Source organism: Camelus ferus, chromosome 13 (assembly GCF_009834535.1).
Source record: "Camelus ferus isolate YT-003-E chromosome 13, BCGSAC_Cfer_1.0, whole genome shotgun sequence".
Classification (NCBI taxonomy): Eukaryota; Metazoa; Chordata; class Mammalia; order Artiodactyla; family Camelidae; genus Camelus; species Camelus ferus.
Genome location: NC_045708.1, coordinates 39,717,607 through 39,741,108, shown reverse-complemented (window position 1 = coordinate 39,741,108; position 23,502 = coordinate 39,717,607). Strand labels below are relative to the sequence as shown.

The 23,502-nt window shown below is 37.9% G+C and overlaps 1 protein-coding gene across 2 annotated transcripts in view; it reads left to right on the top strand.

The window, feature by feature from the left end:
- Positions 1 to 23,502, top strand: part of USP24 (ubiquitin specific peptidase 24) — a 120,115-nt gene that overhangs the window by 78,603 nt on the left and 18,010 nt on the right. For both annotated transcript variants that reach the window (XM_032494381.1, XM_032494380.1), the window contains exons 39-56: positions 1,425 to 1,486; positions 3,623 to 3,814; positions 4,782 to 4,899; positions 7,121 to 7,265; positions 9,325 to 9,444; positions 10,087 to 10,212; positions 10,828 to 10,926; positions 11,819 to 11,901; positions 12,280 to 12,421; positions 12,650 to 12,769; positions 13,186 to 13,406; positions 13,774 to 13,898; positions 14,986 to 15,127; positions 15,595 to 15,745; positions 16,765 to 16,860; positions 17,540 to 17,643; positions 19,196 to 19,309; positions 23,377 to 23,473. In XM_032494381.1, the coding sequence (XP_032350272.1) occupies positions 1,425 to 1,486; positions 3,623 to 3,814; positions 4,782 to 4,899; positions 7,121 to 7,265; positions 9,325 to 9,444; positions 10,087 to 10,212; positions 10,828 to 10,926; positions 11,819 to 11,901; positions 12,280 to 12,421; positions 12,650 to 12,769; positions 13,186 to 13,406; positions 13,774 to 13,898; positions 14,986 to 15,127; positions 15,595 to 15,745; positions 16,765 to 16,860; positions 17,540 to 17,643; positions 19,196 to 19,309; positions 23,377 to 23,473 (2,257 nt within the window). The remainder of the gene's footprint in view (positions 1 to 1,424; positions 1,487 to 3,622; positions 3,815 to 4,781; positions 4,900 to 7,120; positions 7,266 to 9,324; positions 9,445 to 10,086; positions 10,213 to 10,827; positions 10,927 to 11,818; positions 11,902 to 12,279; positions 12,422 to 12,649; positions 12,770 to 13,185; positions 13,407 to 13,773; positions 13,899 to 14,985; positions 15,128 to 15,594; positions 15,746 to 16,764; positions 16,861 to 17,539; positions 17,644 to 19,195; positions 19,310 to 23,376; positions 23,474 to 23,502) is intronic.

Below are 23,502 nucleotides of genomic sequence, written 5' to 3'. Positions count from 1 at the left end.
GTTGGCCATCAAGATCTAACCTAAATGAGACATTAGCTGTGTATTTCTGCTAATGAAAGTAAATCTTCAATGGTATAAAGCCAAATCTCAGAGAATGGTCTTTCCGTGATAAAGACATTCGGATTAAAAGACATAGAAACTTCTTTTTTTGCCTTTGTACGTTTTTTTACTTTAGAATTCTAATTTTTCCTAGTTAAAAGTTCCCTAAAATCAGTTAATCCTTTTAGTAACTAGTAAGATCAATGATTCTTTAGTTGAAATGTGTAAGCCATTTTTAAGTAGTAAGCTATTGTGCTTTTACTTGTAAGAGTCAGATTGTTTAACATAACTAAATTCTAAGAGTTTGATTTGTTACTGAGTTTCTCTAAACTTTGCAAAAGAAATAGAAAACATTAGTTGAGTTTTTAAACATACACTCTCAGAGACTCTTGAATGTAAAACATGCAATTTTACATAAAATTGAATCTTAATTACACATTTTTATAATTTGAAAGTTGCATTTCACAATTTTTTAATGCCCAAGTTTGGTACATATTTTCCCTTAATAGTAATAGTAATGATGATAATAGCAGTTACCATGGGCTGATTATGTGCCACACAGCAGGCTAAATTCTTTGCATATATTTATGTTTAATCCTCAAAATGGCCAAATGAGTTTGGCAAATAATAATACCCACTTTTTAAATAATCATAATTCTTCACTCATTGTCTGTTCTCATCATTAGTGCATTCCAGACCCTTTATGTATGTTTGTGTTTATGTGTACATATTTATTCCTAGTACTCTAATAAGCATTTTAGAAATCAGAAAACTGAGAGAACTGAAATAAATTGTCCCTGGACACCCAGCTATAAGTAGTGGAGCCGAGATTAAAAGCAAGGTCCTCTGACTTTAAAACCTGCACTCCCACTACCATAATTGCAGAGAAAGCTTCATTGATTGTCCAGGATAAAAGAATTTACCTTTCCCTTTCTTGTCGTGTCCACTTTATTTTGCTGCTTAGCGCCTACCACCAGTTGCCATGTGTATGTATTTTTTGTCTGTTGTCTGTCTCCTTTGTTCTTTGTTCACTACTCCCTTAAAACAATTCTAAGCATATAGTAGGTACTTAATATGTATCAGTTGCTATTGGAACAAATGAATGTAATTGATGCATTATGTATGCAGTCTGTGTGCATCATTACAAAATGTGACAGATTAGTAAGTTTCTTCTCTTTACACTGTTATTCCTATACTGTATCTGTATAAATAAAATCACTAGTGTACGTCTTGCTAAAATGTTGAAGTTGAATTAATGTAGAAGTAGTTATTTTATGCTTAGGAAAATTCTCTTGTTCAATTGTTTTATGAACTTACTCTTACAAAGAAAATGTTTTTTTATTTTAAAATCAGCCTCTTTTTAATCATTGAAATCTGTTTTTTAGATTATTATCTCAGTGTATGGAGTATTTTGATCTGAGGTGCCAATTATTAGATGATCTGACAAGTAAGTAAATGTCTAATTTTGATTTATGTGGGTGGAGGGGTTAGGAAGGACTAGAAAAGACAGACATTTCTAAATCTGACTTAATATATCTCAAGTATAAATAACATTATAATTATTGTTTGAAGTCGAATTTTATTTTCTTGAAAATAGCATGTAAACCCATGTATCAGTTATTGCTTCTCCTATTACATACCCAACCATTAATATGTTGAAAAGATTTGTTGATTTTAAAAATTGTCAAAGGCTAGTATTTTAATTACACTGATACAGAACTATTAGGAAGAATCTTTCTCTCCATTACAGCCAATTCTGACAATTTTAAAGGTTTGAAGGAGATGGAATCTGTTGAGCTACGTTGATAGTAATAGAAGTAAATGATAGAATTCAGTTAATTGTTTAACGTTAGGTGATTGCAGTATCGTTGTTAGAAATTCTTTCGTTAGAGTGTTTTAAGATTTTAGTCATCTGCACTTATTCTTATATAATACAAATGTAAATTGGAATGCTCTGTGTAAATTTTAGTTGTTCAAATGAAGAGTTTGTTAGTTTATACCTCACCCTTTATGCAAAGATCATGGGAAAGATTTGCTTCAGCTTACAGGGGATAAATAAAGTAAAAGTCAGGATTGACAAAAACATTAATTCGAAAAGAACGTCAAGGCCAAGAGGTAAAAAAACAATTGTGCCAGCTGTCCAGTCCCACACGTCAGAATTGGGTTGTGAGTTTCCTGGAGGACAGAGGTAAACAGGAAACAGCATTTGTTTGGTTGTCCTCAGTACCCTAGAAGAAGAAACAGAATTGTTTCTCAAAAGAAACAAATCTTTTTCCCAGCACTTAAACCAAAAGGAAACTTCATACAAAGGTCTTCATGCAATGGACATGTAAAGACAGAGTGACTAAGAAACCGCAGCAACATCTCTAAGGCAGGTGCCTCTATGGATTTCCTAAGTCTCTCGAGAATCGAGGACATGGTTCTCTGAGCAGTGCCGTGAAATTGGTTTCGTTGGCGCCTGAGTTGATGTAATAAGAGTATACATCTTGATTCAGGGGTAAGACCTGTACTATCTAGGAAGGGGGTGAGCTGCATGTCCATCTCACAATCTTAGCCTAGTACCACGGTTTTCAACCAGGCTTTCAGTGTAAGCAGCCAGTGAAGGTTTGCTCTCTGGCTTGGATGTGGCGAAGGTATTCTGCTTCGCTTCTTGAGAACTGGTCTCATGAGCTGGCTGTACATACAACCTCAGAATGCAGGAACACGGTGTTAGTGTAGCCTTGCTGTGTCGCTGAGTCACCTATGAGATTCAGGATCCCTTATTGGGATGTCGAGGGCAGGGTGGGAATATGTCTTGAAACAAGCAATATTTGCCATTTTTGGAGTATTTTCTGTATGCCAGTGCCAGACCTAGCCACTTTATACACAGCACTCTGCAGTGTAGGTGTTAGCCTCATGTTGTTAATAAGGAAACCCTGAAGATCCCTTCTCCCGTCCCCACCTGGGGCCCTGCTTGCCTGTGGCTGTAGTGCAGTGGAAAGAGAGCACAATCTCTCTGCTCTCCTCCCTAATCCTAACTTCCAACTTGGAATCATGTTTTAAATCCTTGTTTGGAGGGGAAAATGAAATACGTAATACGAAAGAACAGAGTGGCTCTCCAGAGTCTGGCTCACTGTCTGGAAACTCGGACTCTGCCACTGTGCTGTGGCCCCCTCTCCTTTGCAGAGCTCCCCTCCCTTGGCAGAGGTGACACTGTAGAAGCATCGGCTCTCCGCTCACCCCTCAGTCCGTTCCTTCTCTAGAAGGATTTGTTCCCTGGCATGTCTGCTATGACCCAGCAAACAGGAGCTTCTCCAGAACAAGGATTGTCCCCTCCATCTTACATCCCCAGGACCTAGCACCGTGGCACACAGAGGAGACGCTCCTAACGTTTGCTGTACGACTGAGAGAGCTCAGGAGGGGGGGCATGGGTCTGCGGGAGCCTTCAGAGTCCTGTGGGCGCCTCCATTCACCCATGACAGGTTTTTTAATCTGTGAAGTGAAAGATGGAGACTTGTCTTTGCTGACTTGAATTCAGGATTTTAACTCCAAGGAAAGAAATCCTTCTTTCTTCAAAATGTTTATGTTTGTTTTTCCTTCTTAGCTTCAGAAATGGAGCAGTTAAGAATCAGCCCAGCCACCATGCTCGAAGATGAGATTACTTGGCTGGATAACTTTGAACCTAATCGCACAGCTGAATGTGAGACCAGTGAAGCCGACAACATTTTATTGGCAGGACACTTACGGCTCATTAAGACCCTTCTTTCACTCTGTGGGGCAGAAAAGGAAATGCTTGGTAATTATTACTTCATCTTATGTGACAGAATACCTCAGTTCTCAGTTACTGCTGTAGCGTTACATGTAATTGGGAAAATAAGATAGATGCTAAGTGTTCCATAGAAAATTGACCCTTCAGGCAATAAGAGATTGGAATTTTAGTGGCTAACAAATTTAAGGTGAATTTTATCTGTCATTAAACCCTATAGAGAATTTTAAAGTGTTCGAAATAGTTGGATCACGTAACTTTTTAATACCAACTAAAAATTATAAATCAAAGTAGGTTTTTGTCTTTTTGCTGTTACATACTTTATAAAATATAATCCGTTATATGTCTTACCTCTTTTAAAGATAATTCTTGTCTCGAGAAGCAGCCCCCAACCAACACCCCTGGATGGTGGGGTACACATGTAATTTATAAAAGCGTATTCAGTATTACAAGTTATATTCAGAAAACAGATCAAAACGTTAGTTACCACTTTTATTGCACAAACCAAGCTGTATAAAAATCTTCTTGGCTACTGGGGATACATAGAAAAGAGTGATTCTAAACCAGGGTGAGATGGGCACGTCATTTTTAGCTAAAGATTTTTAAAGTTTTAAAAAAACTTTTATGTGGACTCCCCTGTGCCCAGAGTAAAAGTTAATTATTCACTCAAACCATCTGCCTTGTGATGTTACCGGCATTAGTGTTTCTTAAGTGAAAGCTTAACTTCTTTCACTCTATTGTAAGCTCGTAGGGGAGGAACCTTCACTTGTCTATCTTTGAATCCTGTCCCCCAACTCTCCCACCCATCCCCACCCCTCTGCCCCACAGAGCTTTGCCACATATTGTAAGTGTTCAAAAAATGAACATTGAGACATCAAATTGAATTGAATGCCCTGCCGTGGGATGGCCTTAGATGCTCTGATAGGAAAGTGCAAGACAGAATCTTTGAATTAAAATATATGTTCATCCTCAACATGAATGTTATGCTCTATTTCAGGTTCATCACTCATTAAACCATTGTTAGATGACTTCCTTTTCCGAGCTTCTAGAATTATTTTAAATAGTCATTCTCCAGCTGGCAGTGCCGCCATCAGTCAACAGGACTTTCATCCAAAGTATGGAAAATGCGTTGTGTTCAGTTTTGGTAAAAATTCTAATTCGAAACTTTAGTCCAGAAAGATTTTCTTAACTTGGAGTTTGTCTTCCATCTTGTGAGTGTGTGTAGCTTGTAAGATATTATCTGCCATATAAAGAATGCATGTGAGGGGGCTTAGGATAAAGCCTGCCTGGCACATAGCACAGGTTTGCTGGTACCATTATTATCATCCAGATGGAAGAGTAAGTAATAATGTGGTTAACTTGGTCAGTAATGAATTCCAGGAGAAGCTGAGGTTGTAAGAATTCCTTCCAAAGTAACAGAAAGTAGGCTTGAGTCTTAAGGGTTTCTGCTGGGAGAAGAGCATAGGTGCGTTAGTACATGAACCTTGTGATTTGCTGAGTATTGACTGTGTCCTGATAATTACAACTGCTAGTGACTTATTACGGTGATAATTTTAGAATCAAATTTTATATCAGTTTTTATGGGTAGAAATTTGAAAGATCCTTTTGTAATGTTGACCCTACGTGGGTGATGTTTATACTCTTTGAGATAGGAGGAGGCAGCTACAAGCTGCCGTCTTATTTACTCTGAATCTAATTTACTTTGTTCTTTTCTCCTGAAAACCAGTTAATTGAGTAATCCTAAAGAAACTGAGGGTTTGGTATTTAACCAGAGAAAAAAAATTCCCGTACAGTTTCAGTGGTTATTGAAATGGGCAAGGCATAATAATAAGCATTATATTAATGGACTCTTAGAGCTATCTTATGTATGAATATTTCTCTATCTAGAGATTCGCTATTAGCAAGATCTGTTTTAGGTAATAAACAACCTTCGTCAAAACTCTTTGGGTCTCCTTCAAACTGTGACTTCCATCCCCTCCCCTGTCCTAGTCTTGTTCTGGAAGACTGAGTGCTAGCTCCGTGGGGGCTCCTTTATTAGAGCAATAGAAATACATGAGTGTTTCAGTTTTCAGTGAACAGAGAAAATAAATCTTCAGCAGTTTTACTGAAATTATTTTTCACGAATCCTTCCAGTTGTATTTATTAAAATTAGTACCTCCACCAACAGGTAGTTGTATTTTTTAATCACATACAGTGCCTTGACTAGAAAAGGAAACACTTGTTTCATCCCTCCCCAGTGCACTGAATGATGTTCGTTTATCACAGTGACTCACAGCCTTTTCCCACCAAAACCCTAAAGCCAGAAAGAGATTTAAAGTACACAGAAACTCTTTTCACAAGTAATGCTATTCTCATCTGACACCAACAAAAGGACTTCTTACCTGTATATATGGTAACTTCTGTTCATTCTTTACCTGTCCTTTGCAACCCAGAAACACAGGTAAGAAGCAAAGGACAGTGCCAGCTCCACACAGCCCTTGTCCTCAGTGCCTGACGCGGGGCTGATCTCCAAGCCCCTCAGCCCCCTCTTGAACACATACCCTACACTCCACTCCATAAGTGTCTCTCAGAGGTTGGATGTCCTCTTTTCTGTGTATCCTTCCTAACCTGTGATGTCCTAAGAAATGCAAGGATGGCTTAAGTGACAGTGAGAAATTACTGTCCTTCCCCAAAATGATTTCTACTAAAGGTGAGCCATCAAGAAGCCTTTGGTTTCCTGCAGAATGCTTGCTGGTTATCTGTCATTGTCATTTTCTAAAAATTGACGTGACAAAAAACTATGTATTTCTGTCTCCATTTTTCCAGCAAAGTAGAAAGTTGATTACTATCCTTGAAGAATTCTTTATCTGCAGATGCATATAAAGTGTTTTTGGGCATCTATTCTGGTTTGTGTAGCTTTCTGCCATGTAGATATTTGCTGTGTAGATGAATTTCAGGGTGATATCTACAAAACCTTTCTTCCTACCTACTTTAATTGAAAGATAGTTATTTCCATGTTGTGATTTTGGTAAAGTTTTCAGGCTCTTTATGCTTTATTCTTGCTGATCCATCACTTAGATAAGAATATTCTGAAGTTGTAATTTAAAAATTTGCTACTTTATCATCAGGCCAAGAAGATGTTTAGCTCTAAACCATAATCATCCCCCTAGTATTCATGGTCTCTTCCCTTGTTAAGAAAGCACTTCCCACTAGATTACTGGGTTCTGCCAGCAGACCTAACTTAACCCTGTTTCAGGAATTGCAGCTCTTTACTTTCATTTCAAATGCTGATTTAGTTTAATGAGCAACTTAAGTAAATTATTCACTGTTGAAATTGACTGTGTCTTTCGTTTTTAGATGTAGTACAGTGAATAGCCGATTGGCAGCCTATGAAGTCCTTGTAATGCTGGCTGATAGCTCACCTTCAAATCTTCAAATTATTACAAAAGAACTACTTTCTATGCATCATCAACCTGATCCTGCTCTTACCAAGGAGTTTGATGTAAGTTCTCTAGATCTGGATGCACTTATTTTTTTTAGAATGATCTCTTAAACGCATTATTTGAAAATTATGTTTACATTATCCTAATCACAAAGAAAATCAGTGTTATTCTTTTGCTTGTCATGTTCACATATTCAAGTCAGCTATCATCTGTAGTGTATTACACTAATACACTGTAATATATTACTAACTGATACCCTTTTAATTAAAAAAGATGAGACATTTTCAAGTCAGTTGATAATTACTCTCAGTAAAAAGTAACATTTCAACCTATTTTTTGAGAAATTCTTCGCTTGGCACAGTGCCAGGCATTAGAGTTACAAAGTAAAACAGATCCTGGTTCTGTCACAGTACAGTTTGTGTTCAGTTAAATTCAACTAAGATTTATTGAGTTTACTATGTGCTAAGGGGTGTTGTTAGCTTTTGGAACTCAAAAGTGAAAATATAATCCCAGCCCTTAGATAGAGGTATGTCCTGAATGCTCTATTAATAGAGAGGCACTTCGACACATGTTGGTGGTGTTTTAGAAGGCTTCTTAGAAATGATGAAGTTTAATATAGAGCCCAAAAGGATAGTGAGCCAATTGAAGCAAGGTAGGAAGGTCATTCCAGCCATAAGTAGCCGTGGAACAGCTTCGTATGTGTCGGGATCTGCAAGAAGGAAGTGAGCTGCAGGTACCCTGGACCTGTGGACCAGGAGTGAGAGGACACTTTGAAAGCATTCTCCATGAACATCATAGATAGGCTGTCATCCCTTCGGATACCTGAGCTGAGTACTATGGAACATACAAATTAGATGGGAAAAGAATGAGAACAAGTGTTCCAGACAGAGGAAATGGCACTTGCAAAGTGAAATTCGAGTGTGTAAATTGGAAACTATTTTGGTATGAACTGTTTAGTTTATAATGCTTGTTTTATGCTATGCTTTAGTTTTACATGCATTTATTTAATAATCAGATTTTAAATGACAATTTTACAATTTTAATAAGTCAGGGATTATGTCAGCATAATGAAGAAAATATTTGTCATATATAAATATATTTTTAGCACTGTTATGAACCAGTTTTTTTTACTTTATAAGTTTTTACTTTGCAATTTGGACTACAAGTAAATTACAGTGTTAATTATGTCTTAGAAATCACCCTACTCTAAGTGTATGTTGAATGTTAACAAAAAGTCTGTGATATTTAGCAGTTCTTTTCAGTCCAGAAGACCTGCAGGATTTTGTCAGTTGATTAGTTATTGCATGGATGCAAGTACTTGATATATGCGGATAACATGATTCTGGTCATAGCATTAGAACCAAGGTTCTACTGTGATAGCAGTTCAGTGTGTCATTACAATATCCTTTTCTACTTGGAGAAGTGCCATATTAAACTTTATCCAAGATGCCTTTTCTAGATTATTTCTACCTAGAAAAACGCTGTACTGGAATCTGCATTATTACAAACCATCCTTAAGTGACATGCTAGGGTATTTACCTATTTAATTGCATGCTTATTAGAAAGCTCAATAGAAGAATGTTACCTTCTCGAAAAGAAAGGAAAGGAATATGCACCTTTCTTGACCATCCAGACTGGTTAGGATAGTAAACTCTATTCACAGAACTCTGTTCCTCCTTTTCAGGGAACTTCCACAGTTTGTACATACATATCAGTACTTTTAGTTGATTAATGGCTACCTACCTACCTTCCTACAATGTAAGCTCCTAGAGGTCAGGGACCAGATACATTCCTGCTGTCTCTCATATCCCTGGCACAATGCCTGGCTCATAGTAGGCTCTTCAGGAACATTTGTTGAATGATAATTAAGTGACTGAACGCGTGACTACATAGTGGATGTACAAAGACACATGCCCCATATGCGAGGTACTTTAGGAACTGGAAGGAAACATTGAGAGAGCAGTTCTAGAATTGCATTGCATTTGCAGACTCATAAACACGCAGGATGGATAAATCTGTATCTTTTTCCTTTGGGCGTCTCGTATAGCTGTGAGGACATGTGTTGGTGGCAGATGCTAATGCTCTCTCCTTTACTGTTTCTACTCATCTCTTTCCTAGTACCTTCCCCCAGTGGATAGCAGGTCCAGCTCAGGGTTTGTGGGGCTGAGGAACGGTGGTGCTACATGTTACATGAATGCAGTCTTCCAGCAGCTGTATATGCAGCCAGGTCTCCCTGAGGTGATTTCCTTCCTCTTTCCTGTTTAGTATCATAAATGGTGTATGTGTACATTGCCTGAGAACTGTTCCATATTCATATATTGCAATTTGGGGCTTACCAAAACTAAGCAAAATTGGAGATTCTCTAGCAGCTTCATAAATCTTATAGATAATATATTGTTCATAGTCACATATTTTATAAGTCTGCTAGGGTAATATGCTGCCTGTTTGACATTGTATTTGACTTAATGTGATTTTTGAACTAAATATTCTCAAGTTCTGATATAAAATCACTAACATTTTTGGTGTTCTAGATATATTTAGACTTATCATCAGCACTATACTAGTAACTTGTGATTCAGCAGTAAATAGTTTTGAGACTGTTCTGTGTGTTATCATGTTGCACTTATTTCTTGTAGAGATCCTGGTAGTTCCAGGATCTAGTTCCAGTTATTCGTAATCAGACAGAAGCTCAAAGAGATGATTTATTCATGATTATACCAGCTAGAAAGTGTTGAAGCTAAGCATGTGCAGAGTTATAGATGCATCCAAACACACATACCATTCTCAAAGAGCAATAATGGGTGCTCACACGTATGTTAAGTCAAGTTTCCTGTAAAACGGTTGAATATTTCTGACTTAACACAGTTCATTTCTTTTTAGTCATTGCTTTCAGTGGATGATGACACGGACAATCCAGACGACAGTGTATTCTACCAAGTACAGTCTCTTTTTGGGCACTTGATGGAAAGCAAGTTGCAGTACTATGTACCTGAGAACTTTTGGAAGGTATTTCAACCAGTAACTCTTTAGATAAAAAGATGTTATGTACATGGAGTGGAGTGTGGCCACATTCTTTCTCTAGTGATAACGGTCTTGTTTTTAACTCTAGATTAATCCAGTTGTCTATACAGTTCTTTTTGACATTGGTGCTTGATTCAAGTGATCAGAATGTTGAGAATAGTCAGCTAGGGATTTGCTGATCTTAATTGTTTTGACTATTTCTCATGTTTCTTATTTAGCTGTTTGAAGTATTTGTTCAAATTATTCCTCTGAACCTATGCCAATTTCACTAATGCCTCTAACAAAGAACATTCTGTTTTAACACGGCTTTACTATGCTTCGCCTTATATTTTCCCATATAGATTGGTTGGCTTCTAAGAGAAACTCTCTGGGTGGCCTTAGATCTCAGCCGGTATGGTTTCATAGACTTAACTATAAAGGGACCAGGGAAAAGCATAGGCTGCTAAATACAAGCTAATCTCACGTCAGTATAAGAACTTTTATATCCTAATAGTGAACCTGATTTTTAGTCACATTTAAGGGCTCTTTCACATTCCTTTTCTACTATATTCAGAAATTGCTACTTTCCCTTTAACAACGTATTTAACTCTTGTTACATAGATTTTCAAGATGTGGAACAAAGAACTTTATGTAAGAGAACAGCAGGATGCATATGAATTCTTCACTAGTCTCATCGATCAGATGGATGAGTATCTCAAGGTAGAAAAAGTTTCATTTTCCCTCTAACTCCCTCAGAGTCTGTAGCATGAGAACAGTGGTTCAGGATTTGGGATTACTATGAAACTGACAAATCAGAAAGTGATCATCTTGAATACCACAACTATAATGCATTTCTTCTGGGTTTGAATATCAAACATACACAGAACACTATAGATTATAGATTTATTTTCTTCTTAATTAATCTGACACTTGATAAAGTATGTAATAATAACCGTGTGTAACTATATGCTCTGTGTCTGCATTGAAGTAACCTGGCCTCAGAGGAGGACTGCTGTCAAGGTGAACTGATGGCCCCACGCAGAGCAGTCTTGTTTTGTCAAAGGGAAGAAAAGGACCAGATTAAAAAGTTTTTTGTGGTTATCTAACCCAACGCTTCCTACCTCTACCCAGTAAAACATGTGACAAACTTCCTAAATGGTATCGCCTTCTAAGATACGGACAGCCTCCCATCACTGCCAGTGTTTGCCTCTGCTCTCATCAGTAGGCACAAGTTATCCATTTCTTTTTTTTTAAATAACATATATTTATAGCATATATAAGAAGAGAGAAGAGATTGTGGAGAGTTAATACTAGCTTGGTAATCGTGGCCTGGGGAGAAGGAGTCAGAGTCATCACGGGCATGCTGTCCTTGTCATCTGCTGTAGCTGGTGGCTCTCCTCTTCCTTTTCTGATTATGTGCGTTACCCTGACAGTGGGTCAAATGGATTATAGTTCTTTCATTAGTTTCCAGCCTAAACAACCAAGGTAACTCATTTTATTTTGTTGGTTAAGTTAAAATCTGTGCTTTAGCGTAGATCAAAATGAAATTCTGTATATACAACCTGAAAGTTCTAGAGGCATCAACTAAAATTTTAACTTTTTATTTCAACAGAAAATGGGGAGAGACCAAATTTTTAAGAATACTTTTCAGGGCATCTATTCTGACCAGAAGATCTGTAAAGACTGTCCTCACAGGTTAGTGAAGATAATACTAACATCAAAAAATAATCAGCATCATTTTTAAGTGTTTCTTCTAGTACGTTGTAAATTTTTTATTTGTTGAAAGGCGTGTAGATATTCTCTCAATGGATCTATAAATGTTTATTGAATTAAATTTCTTTGGTTTCTATTTCTAAAATTCCTTTGTTGAAATTTGTAATTTTAGACAATTCTAAATGGTAAAAAAAAATGGGATTTTTTATTTGGTAGTATACTTTTAAAAGGATGAGGGGAGGTATGTGTTAATTACGTTGATTATGAATGTAGTTCTGTATTCAATTTCGGGTATTGTGATAACGTCAAGATTTTTAAATTCCATTGCTGATCATGGTTTTTCTGTTATTTCCCGATCAGATACGAACGTGAGGAAGCTTTTATGGCTCTCAACCTTGGAGTTACTTCCTGTCAGAGTTTGGAAATTTCTTTGGACCAGTTTGTTAGAGGAGAAGTTCTAGAGGGAAGTAATGCATATTACTGTGAAAAGTGTAAAGAAAAGGTATTACATTTGCTCTTTTTAAAAAACAAGTTAATTTCTTATTCATGTGCTTTGTCTTTGTTTTATGTGAGATCAGTATTAAGATCTTATTGTTACTTCCATTGGATTGTGCCGTGACTTGTGTCCACATAGATGGGAAAGCCCTATAGAAATCTGTGACCTTTGTATTAATTACTTTGATGTTTTTTATTTTCTCCATGGAGATAACTGGGTTTTGCTCTTCTTTAGAGAATAACAGTGAAAAGGACCTGTATTAAGTCATTACCTAGTGTCTTGGTCATTCACCTGATGAGATTTGGATTTGACTGGGAGAGTGGACGCTCCATTAAATATGATGAACAGATAAGGGTAACTTTTTTTTTTCCTGATTTTTAAATAATTATTATCACTTCTCTCCCTTTATTGTTTCCTTTTTATATTTTCAAATTTCACCTAAAATGTGTAAGGCTATGGTCTTAGCATTCTGAGAAGTACACAGCCCCTGTCTTAAGCAGCTCCTGCTAGTGGTACAGGCAGATCCCTAACCAGTAACCCTCATTTCTAGAAGGCATCCTCGTGACAGCCATGAAGTGAAATGCTTTCCTTAATGCTGAAACGAGAGACTGCTTACACTTGCCCAGACTTGTGAGCCGTTCAGAGATTGTGTGCTTGAATTGGAGGGTAGTCCTAGCTGAAATTAGGAAAACACACCCCTCTTCTTTGTACTGACTTTATTGTTATATGTTACTAATCAATATTAATGTGCTCTTTTTCCTTTTAAATAGTTTCCCTGGATGCTAAACATGGAGCCTTACACAGTTTCAGGAATGGCTCGCCAAGATTCATCTTCTGAAGTTGGTGAAAATGGGCGAAGTATGGATCAGGGAGGTGGAGGATCTCCTCGGAAAAAAGTTGCCCTCACAGAAAATTATGAACTTGTGGGTGTCATTGTACACAGTGGGCAGGCACATGCCGGCCACTACTACTCCTTCATCAAGGACAGGCGGTAAGGCGTTCTCCAACCACTCCCTCACTCCCCGTTTCCAGCAGTCTCTCCAGCCACCCCACCACCACCCCCGTGCCTGCCCTGCTTTGTCATCCACACTTATCATCACGGTGCAGAGAAGCTTTTGCTTCTTTGATCTTATTTCATACTGGATTTTTAAAACTTGTTACAACTGTTCTCCCTCTTCAGTTTGAAAAGTTGTTTAAGAAATTGAAGTAACTATGACTATATTTCTCTTAGGTATTTCAAATGATAATCACTTGCTATGTTTGCAGACAGTACATAGAGATAAGTGCTAGGGATGGAGATGTTTGTTTTTTAACCTTATAATGTTTTTGTTTGTTTCTTTGTTAAATCTGTGCTCTAGGGGATGTGGAAAAGGAAAATGGTATAAATTTAATGACACAGTTATAGAAGAATTTGACCTAAATGATGAGACCCTGGAGTACGAATGCTTTGGAGGAGAATATAGACCAAAAGTTTATGATCAAAGTAAGTATTTACAAATGGACATTTTCCATTTGTTTTATTTTTTTAATTTACAGTTTTCTATCAAGTTGGAAGCAGTATTCTTTACATAAAAGTAGAATAGATTTTATTCTTCTTACATACTATCACTCTAGCTGTATAGATCCATGAACTCCTTGTTAGCCAGAGTGAGAAGGCTCAAGCTGCTTACAAACATATTTTTAAATAATTCCTTACAGCAGCCTTGGAGTGAGGGGATAAATTAAGTGGAAGAAATAAATATCAAAGAACAAATAGTGAAAGAATTTCAACATTAAAAATAGTTTCAGAATAAGTAGTTGTCCACTAAAATTTTCAAATTTCATTTTCACTTATATAGAGGAATGATTAATAGAAAAGACATTTATAGCACCTGTGTTTCTAAAATCATTATGTTATGCAGTGTTGCAAAGGAATCTTTCTACAACCCCCCACCCCCACCCCTAGAAGAAAATGTATAAGGAAAAGTACATCACAAAATACCATCAGAATTTGCTATTTGAAGAAAAAATATTTTGCAGCAATCTTAGCATTTTTGAAACCTGACTTTGAAATATTCTAGGGGCATTTAAAAATTGCCACCTGCTTAAGATCCACAATATTAGATTTTGGTAACATACCATGGTAGTCATGCATCTAATGGTAGTAACCTTTAATGACTGAACATAGTATCGTTGCCAAAATTTACCCTGATTTGGCTGTTCTAAGCAGAAATGGTTAAGTGAGGCCAATTATAATCCCATCCTGTGCCATAGAAGTTACTTTTAAATGTTAGTTCTTGCCGTTTGATTGAATTTCAACTTGCTTAGGCATGTTTACCTTCTTTCCCTACTCCACTGCCATACAACTCCCTTACTCCCTGCCCCTCTGTACCACCTGCAGAGTGATTTTAAGCAGTGCTCTAAAAAGACAGACATTTTACTTACACTTGGCACTTATCGAAGTACTACTGAAAAAAACAAATTTAGTTAGTAGTTACTTGATGGATTTGTGGGTCCTTTGTTATAGATTGTCAAGACAAAAACAACTTTTTTATTTACAAAGACTTCTTTCTTAATGTCTCGTTATGAAGCAAACCCTTATACTGATGTACGCCGAAGATACTGGAATGCCTATATGCTCTTCTACCAAAGGGTATCTGATCAGAACTCCCCAGTGTTACCAAAGAAAAGTCGAGTCAGCGTGGTTCGGCAGGAGGCTGAGGATCTCTCTCTGTGAGTTTCTCCTCTGTGGAATTTGCCATGTGATTTCAGTAGGTGATACTGTGATCTTTAGAGATTTGGGGATTTAAAGGTAATTAGCTAAGCTAGAGAGAAATTCTGCAAAGAAAATAGGTAAATCCCTCTACCCCTTTTCTTTCTTCTTATTGCTACCTGGTCATTATTTCCTTGGCAGAAAGATATTTTGTATTTAGAAATATAAATTTTTTCATTCTAGAATTGAGATTTCTTAAAATCTCATTTATTGAGTATACTTTACGTTCAAACTATAGTACTATGCCGGCACTGTCCAAAAGGTTTTTTTAAAGTCCGGTTGTCTGTGAGTTTGCATTTTAATATGTTGGATCAGAAAAGTATACAGTTTATTTTTAAGTCTGATACCAAGTTTATCTGGTCGTGGTGACTACTAAAACAATAGCCACTTTATTCTAGACAAACAGTTTTCCAATCCTGTCTCTTAGGTCAGCACCATCTTCACCAGAAATTTCACCTCAGTCATCTCCTCGGCCCCATAGACCTAACAACGACCGGCTCTCTATTCTAACCAAGCTGGTTAAAAAAGGCGAGAAGAAAGGACTATTTGTGGAGAAAATGCCTGTTCGAATATACCAGGTAAGAACTATATAAAAAATTCCAGGAGAAAATCCAGATAAATGTCAAAATCCATCTTATAAGTCCAGAACTACTCCTGCCAGCCTTCTTGTGGACTTAGTTGTTCCTCTAGCACCGCATCTCCTGACCCACCTTGTCACACAGGTGGCTGCAGACTCACTACTGGCCAGCACTGTCACTGACCTGCTGTGTGACAAGAGGTGGGGGGAGTGGGCAGTAGAGGAATACATTGCTGGAGTTAACTTACTGAATCTGGAGAGAAAAATGTTAAGCTTCATAATCTTTGGATAAAACTGAGAAAACAGTGATCATTAATTATTGAATACCTACTCTGTGCTATGTGCTTTAAACAAGTCCCTAATTCTTAAACACTTGTGGAGTAGCAGGTTTTATTCCCATTTTTCAGATGGGAGAGCAGAGGCTGAGAAAGCAGAAATGGGCTGCCAAAGTCACAGAGCCAGGATTTAAATTCAGACTGTCCAACTTCCCAGTCTAGACTTTAAACACTAAGTAATCAAAAGCTAAGTAGCCAGAATCCAAAAATTTAAGAAAAATATGGAGTCTTTGATTAAGAGAAAGAGAATTAAACAATCTGATACAAGGAAAGCATGGAGTTGGTTATACTTGGGAAAGCTCTGCTTGTCCCTTCCTGCCCAAATTCACTTGTCCTTCACAGGGTGGTTTTCCTGAATTTCCCAAAAGAATTTGGTGTAATGAATAATAATTCACCTTTTTACAACTTCTTATATTTGAAAGGAAGTTTTTCTCTCTGCTTTTTAAAAATTTCAAAGCTTGAGAGAAGTGTTTTTATGAACCCATTTTACCTAATATATCACTAAAACATGTCTTCTAAAATGAATATGTGTATGTGTATGTGTATGTATGACTGGGACATTGTGCTGTACACCAGGAATTGACACATTGTAACTGACTATACTTCAATTAAAATTTAAAAATATCTTCTTCATATTGAATATTTACCCTGTTCCTTAAAAATAATTACCAGTTTTCTTTTATAGATGGTGAGAGATGAAAACCTCAAGTTTATGAAGAACAGAGATGTGTACAGTAGTGATTATTTCAGTTTTGTTTTGTCTTTAGCATCATTGAATGCTGTAAGTTGGATTTTTACTAAAGAAATGAGAATTCATAGTTACATGTCTTTCAGCTAAAACATTCAGTGATTCATTCTCTCAAATGACTCTCATTTGTTAGCATTTAGATTAGCTGCCAAAAAAAAATTCCCACAGATGTGTCACTTATTGGGTGATGTTGAAATATGGGCAATATTGAGAATGTATGGTGAATGGGGGTGGGTTTTTTAAGTGTCCCTATGTTTTTAAAGTGTCCTTGTTTAAATTTTATAAAGAATTCAAGAGTAGCCATAGGTGATGTAAATGGATATTGGGCTTTGTGGGAATTAGTATTTCCTAATTTGTAATCAGACATTAGCAGACTCAAGATTAATTTCCAAGTGCTTCTTTTTCTTAAGTACCGTGATCACAGTTTGCCAGTAAGGGGAAAACTTTCTTAGTCTGATGATGGGTAACTTAACATCCTGTGGTCTGAAGGCTCTATTCTGAGAAGGCTTCATAAAAGAAGGGAAGAAACTATCTTTTCTTAATCTTGTTAAGATTTAACTGGAACATTTTTCTATAATAAACTGGCTGGATTTTTCTTATTAGTATTTAACTTTGTTATATAGATATCGCATTAGTTACATAGATATCTCAATGTGTGATAGTCTATAAAACACCTGTGAAAAATGCCCTCCTTTTTCTCCCTCTCCCGTAGACTAAACTAAAGCATCCGTGCTACCCTTGCATGGCAAAGGTGAGCTTACAGCTCGCCATTCAGTTCCTTTTTCAAACTTATCTACGAACAAAGAAAAAACTCAGGTAAGAAGTGATAGGTTTTGATAGTCTCTTGTGACAAAAGGCACTGATTAATTCAACTAAAGTGAATTTATAAATTCAAAACATAGTTTTAAGTAGTTGAAGGCAACTACTTAATACACTCAGATGATGAAGACGTGGTTTCCTATTTTTAAAGAATTTCTAATCCATTCGGAAAGATGGACAGAACAAAGAAAAGAAATAACTAGTGAAAGGCGTAAATGCTATACATCTTTAGAAATTGGGCAAAATCATTTCTGAGTGTGGGAACTGGGTAGGCGTTTAAGACATTTACATTCTCAAAGGAATAAGAAAAGCAAAAGTAGAGAAACAGAGATCATTTTAGGTTGGCAGGGAAAAACCTGAGTAACAGACAAGAGTTGCCTAAGGAACTGTGAATGACTAATGTGTTACTCATTTAAGGAACTCATTTGAAGTAAGACCAAATGTTGAGTTTGGATGAGCTCTGATGCCAGAGAAGGGAGCTTGGAATTTGTTCAGGGGGAGATCATGAGGGGTTTTGAACAGGGAGGCAGACTGTTCAGAAGAAACACAGAAACTCTAGACTTTGATTGCATGTTACTTATCATTGGTTTTTATCTGCAGCACATGGTAAGATGCCTAACATATCATAGATTCTGGGTAGATAGTTGCTCTCTGCGTAAATGAGTAAAGAATGGAGAGTAATTACACAGTGGTCTGTAGGATACACCTGGAGCAAGGAAGGACTCAGAGTGAAGAAGTTCTCACTTCTCCAGGGAAGTTCTGTCTTTTATCTCTTGCTAGCAGAGTGAGCTTCTCCAAGTGCGGAGAGGCTTTGGAAAGATTTTGCAGTCTAGAAACTCTTGAGAAGAAAGCAAATGTGACAGCTTCATTTTTTATTAAGTGATATCTACCTTTATTACATGATTGAAAAAGAAGAAATAATGTGTTTCTTTCTCTTAATGTCTGGCATAGGACTAAGGAGATTTATTTGATTACTTTTATTTGTGAAATTTGCTCAAGCCACCTAAACATTGCATTCTATTTCCATTTTGTTTATATTTACCATTTGGGGTCGTGAGGGACTGGTGGGGGTGGTGTGAGGTTCCAAGGATTTTTTCCTTGCCTAAGTATTTTTATTTCATAAGGTAGGATATTAATGTTTGCAGCAATAAAGTATAAAAATGTTGATGTATTTACCTATGCTAAACGTGAGCATCTTATGAATGTAAATTAATTAATTAAGTGAAACAGAATGCTCAGGTCAGGTGTATTTTCCAGTGAAGTTGAAGAAGATGCAGAAGATGAAAGTTCAAGTCTAAGACTTAAGCTTCTTCACACTTCTGTTTGGTGAGGGAGTTGAGGGCGAGAAGTCACACCACAAGCACCAAAAAATGCAAAACATTAGCTTGTAGGGCACTTGGAGCCATGTTATTTCAGCAGTCACTGAGTACTTAGCTTATCCTCCATCCTACCCCCCCCAAAATTTTTTTTAAATAGAAAAAAATGGAGTGACACTGCATAGAGTTATTTACTTGCCCATCTAACATCATTGTCTTTGCTTTTTTTAAAGGGTTGACACTGAAGAATGGATTGCCACTATTGAAGCATTGCTTTCAAAAAGTTTTGATGCTTGTCAGTGGCTAGTTGAATATTTTATTAGTTCTGAAGGACGAGAATTGATAAAGTAAGTGTCAGTATCTTTTAATTAAAAGAAATCTGTGTCTCTTCCAGTGATTTGGAGCTGAAGTTTCCTGTAACTCTTTATTTCAACTTGAAATTACTTTTCTGGTTGGAGTCAGTTTTAAGCAGATCGCCCAGTGCTAACAGGAGAGCACTCCCCAAACCCCTGCTGTAGCTCAGGGGATTCCAAAATACATCTCTGCCCTCAGGACTCACAGTCTGGTGGCAAGTGAAGAGGTCAGCAGTCCTAGGTTACTACACAGCATTGCTATTAAGTTCACATTCTGGCTAAAATGCTGCTTTTCAAAAATCTGATAGTATATTACCTGTGATGGTATGTTTATCTCTGTATCTATAATTAAAAAGTCACTTGATTTTTTGAGATTGTCCAGTCACTGAGAGTATTTACACCTTGCTCTCAATCATTCTCGTATCCTCGGGTAGTTCAGCATTCCTGTGGGTCCCAGCGAGCACCTCGATCTCTCAGTGGCCTCTTTCTTCGCTCTGCCGAGCTGTGCCTTCGCGCCCCTCTGACATGCCACGTGGCTCAGCCCACTTCCACCTAACAGCCTGCCTCAGACAGACTTCACTGAGAGAGCGTCGTGACAGATGAGCAGCCCCCGGCCCCAGCCCATGCTGCGCACCTACAAGTCTGTTCTCCTCTCCTTTCCTCCGGATACAACGAAGTGTCCTCTCTCCTCTCAAAACAAATATCTCTACATAAGCACAGCTTCTCAAAGAAGTTAGCCCTTTAATTATCGACTCTCATTCCAGCATCTTTGCCTTCCAGTATTTTCTACTGGGTCTAAGAATTTTTGTCCTCATATGAATAAGCACTGGTCTCTCACCTTAAAACAGACAACAGGGAATTCAGAAATACAAGTCCCTTCCTGCAGGGAGATCATAGTCTGGTGGCAGGTTAGGGTCAAATGGAAACCCTTGACCCTGTATCCTCTTCATCTCTGGGTCCAAGCTTCACGCATTCATTTATTGGCCTGCATGGCGTCTCCTCCTTGCCCTCCTCCAGTCTACCTCATAAGCAGTGAAAACATTCCTTTTAAACAAATGTGATCATGTTACTTCTCTCCTTAAAAATTCTTCAGTGGATTCTCATTGCACTCGTAGTTAAATCCAAAATCTTTCCCATTAGAGGACACAAAGGGCCTCATTTGAGTGCAAGCTTTGCCTGTCCTTCCAGGCTGCCCATGGTTCACTCTCCTCCTGGCTTACTGTTTGCCAGCTTATTGATTCCTGGAACACACTTCAGCTTTTTTCCTGCCTAAAGGCCGTTTTTCCTGTTATTCCCTCTAGAACAATCTCCCTTCCACTCTTTGCAGAGTAAGCACTTTCTCATCCATCAGGTGTCAGGGGGCTGCTCACCCCCAAACACCCTGTATAGACTAGGCCCACTCTTTCGTGCTGCCTGTCTCCTCCACCAAACCTCAGCTTCTTGGTGGCAGAAGCTACATCTGTGTGGTTCCCTGCGTACACAGAGAACCTGGCAGACAGGAAGTGCTCAGGTATTTGTGCGTGCATACATGCAAGCAGTTCGTAAAGGGAGAACAAATAATTCTTTGAAGTGTTGTGCCCGTCCCTTTAGAGTTTGCTTTAAAGATGACCTTTCACCCATTTTACCAGCTTAATTCCACAGTATCTTCCCATTAGGATTCCTGTATATCATGTTAAGCAGTAGAACGTCATAGACTCATCATCCATTTGAAAGGAACATGGCAAGTATTTAGTTTATTCCCTTATAGTCAAGCAGGCTTGCTCTTAAGTATCTCCAGAGAAACTCAGTAACTTTGGTTTTTTAGAATTGATAGTGGTAAAGAACTTCAGTGAATTACCTAATTTAAATTTTTTCTGGTAGAGTTTACTGTATTTTGTCTCTTTCTTTATAAAGTCCAATTACTCATCATTATCAATTGCTCTGATTTCATATTTTTCAAGAATTAATATTCTCCTTTCTCTAATTGCTTATTTTTTCAGAACTTTTAAGATACCTTAGGTTGTCATTGTTACAACTAAAAGACAAGTATACACTATACTAATATTTCAGTAACTATAAATGTGAAGAGGGTATTGTCTCAGATCAGCCCTCAGTATAGTCCTTTTAGGGGGCAATTTTTAAATGTAATTATAATTTTAAAATTAAGTTAGTAGCAGATATTGCTTACAAATTGATCTAAAGAAATTAGAACTTCTAACGTGAAGAGTGCTTTTACATCTTTTAAAATTTCTTTATCGTGGAAATGTTTAAACATATGCCAAAGTAGACAGAGTAATGAACCCTGTCCTGTACCTATCCTCAGCTCAAGTTGGCAACACTTGGCCAGTCTTGTTTGCTTATCCAAGTTCCCACACACACTCACATATATGCTTTTTTTAATCCTCTGAAGTATTGTAAGTAAATTTCAGGTATCATATAATTTCACTCTAAGTTTAAAACAAATAAGCACTTTACCATTGTCATACTAGACAAAAATGATAACAGTTCCTTCATAGCAGCCTATACCTGATCCACGTTCAGATTTTCCAATGTCTCAACAGTGTTCTTTTACCATTGAATTTGTACGGACCAGGATCCAAACCAGCGCCCCGTGTTGTGTTTGGTTTATATGTCTCTCAAGATTCTTTTAATCTATAATGGTTTCATTTCTCCACCACCTTTTTGTCATGCTGTTTATTTGGGTGAGATCAGTCATTGGCCCCGCAAAACTGCCCATATTCTGGGTTTGTTTGCATTTTCATGGTGCTTCCTGTTACCCGTGATAAGAAATGTGGAGCATCACCTGCAGATACTCTTTCCAAAAGAATTGTACTGGAGCCTGATCAAACTTCTGGAGCTCAGTGTTACAGGAGTACTTGTGATCTGTTCAGCTTTCCTGTTGTTGCCACTCAGAATCATTGTGGAGGATGAACAGAGTCAGGTTCACAGTAGGTAGCTAACACATAGCATTGACAGTTATGTGGAGTGACCTCAGACACTCCAGTCTCATCTTCCCGTAGGGAAAGGAAGGCGAGGTAGGCAGCATACTGTTGAGCGGGGGAGAGAGGAAGTGCAGGTGCTGCCCTCAGACAGAGCAGAGCAGCTTTCACTGCTGTGCCTGGAGTGCCTCAGGACAGCTTTGACCTGGGTCATTACAATGACCTTGTATTTAAATCTTGCTTGTGGGGTAATGAGAGTATTCTGTTAAGATGTATTAGAAATGATAGGTAAGTGTTCACTTTGCCAATTATGGCATGGATTGTTATGTTGAAGTGTGTATGAAGCAGAGAAGGAAAAGCTGGCTGTGGAGAAGCGTGCAGTCACCTCGTTGCTCTAGGGTAGTTACCAGCGCCCCTCAGCCCAGGGGGCAGATGTGTCTGCCCGATCGTCCCCTCCGCCACATCTGAGGCTGCTGCATCTACTGCCCTGGTCGCGTGAAGGACTGAATTAGGTCATGCATTTGCAGTGTGTAACATGGAAGTGCCAAATATGATGGAAGTGCCCAATAAACCTTAACCGCTGTTGTCATCTTCATCATCATCATCATAGAAGAAGAGGGAAGGAAGGAAGCGGGACCTTTTCAGCCTCAGATGCTTCTAGAGGAGCACTAAGTAATAAGTAAGGGTTGGGAGCAGAGAAGAAGGGGAAATGAAAGGATGGAGATAGGTGCACAGGGGCATTAAGAGGGGCTGTGCTGAAGCAGAACTTTTAACTAGTGTCGTATTCTGAGAAATGGAAGGGGTGCCAGGGAGACCTACTGAGTGAACAGAATTTATAAAAATTTTCAGTTCTTTGCTTTTCTAGCTCTTTAAGTCCAGATTTACTTTTATACAGCTACTCATCTTAGGGGAAGAAAGGAAGAAGAAACAGAACAATCTGCTCTCCTTGCTCAAGGATCATGTTTTCCTCTTAAACCACCTTCCTTCCTCACAAGGGCCTGTGTGTGCTAACACTCTCCGGAGACTTGAACTGATATCTTGGAGTGGTTTTTTTTCTTGGCTAGTAGGCGGGACCCTTGTTGGGAAGATTGGGTTATAGGAATCTGTCTTGCTTTTTTCACACCACATTTCTCTTTATTTTAGGATTTTCTTGTTAGAGTGCAATGTGAGAGAAGTCCGAGTCGCTGTGGCCACCATTCTGGAGAAAACCCTAGACAGTGCCTTGTTTTATCAGGATAAGGTCAGTCTCGTGTCTTAAATGTTATTTAC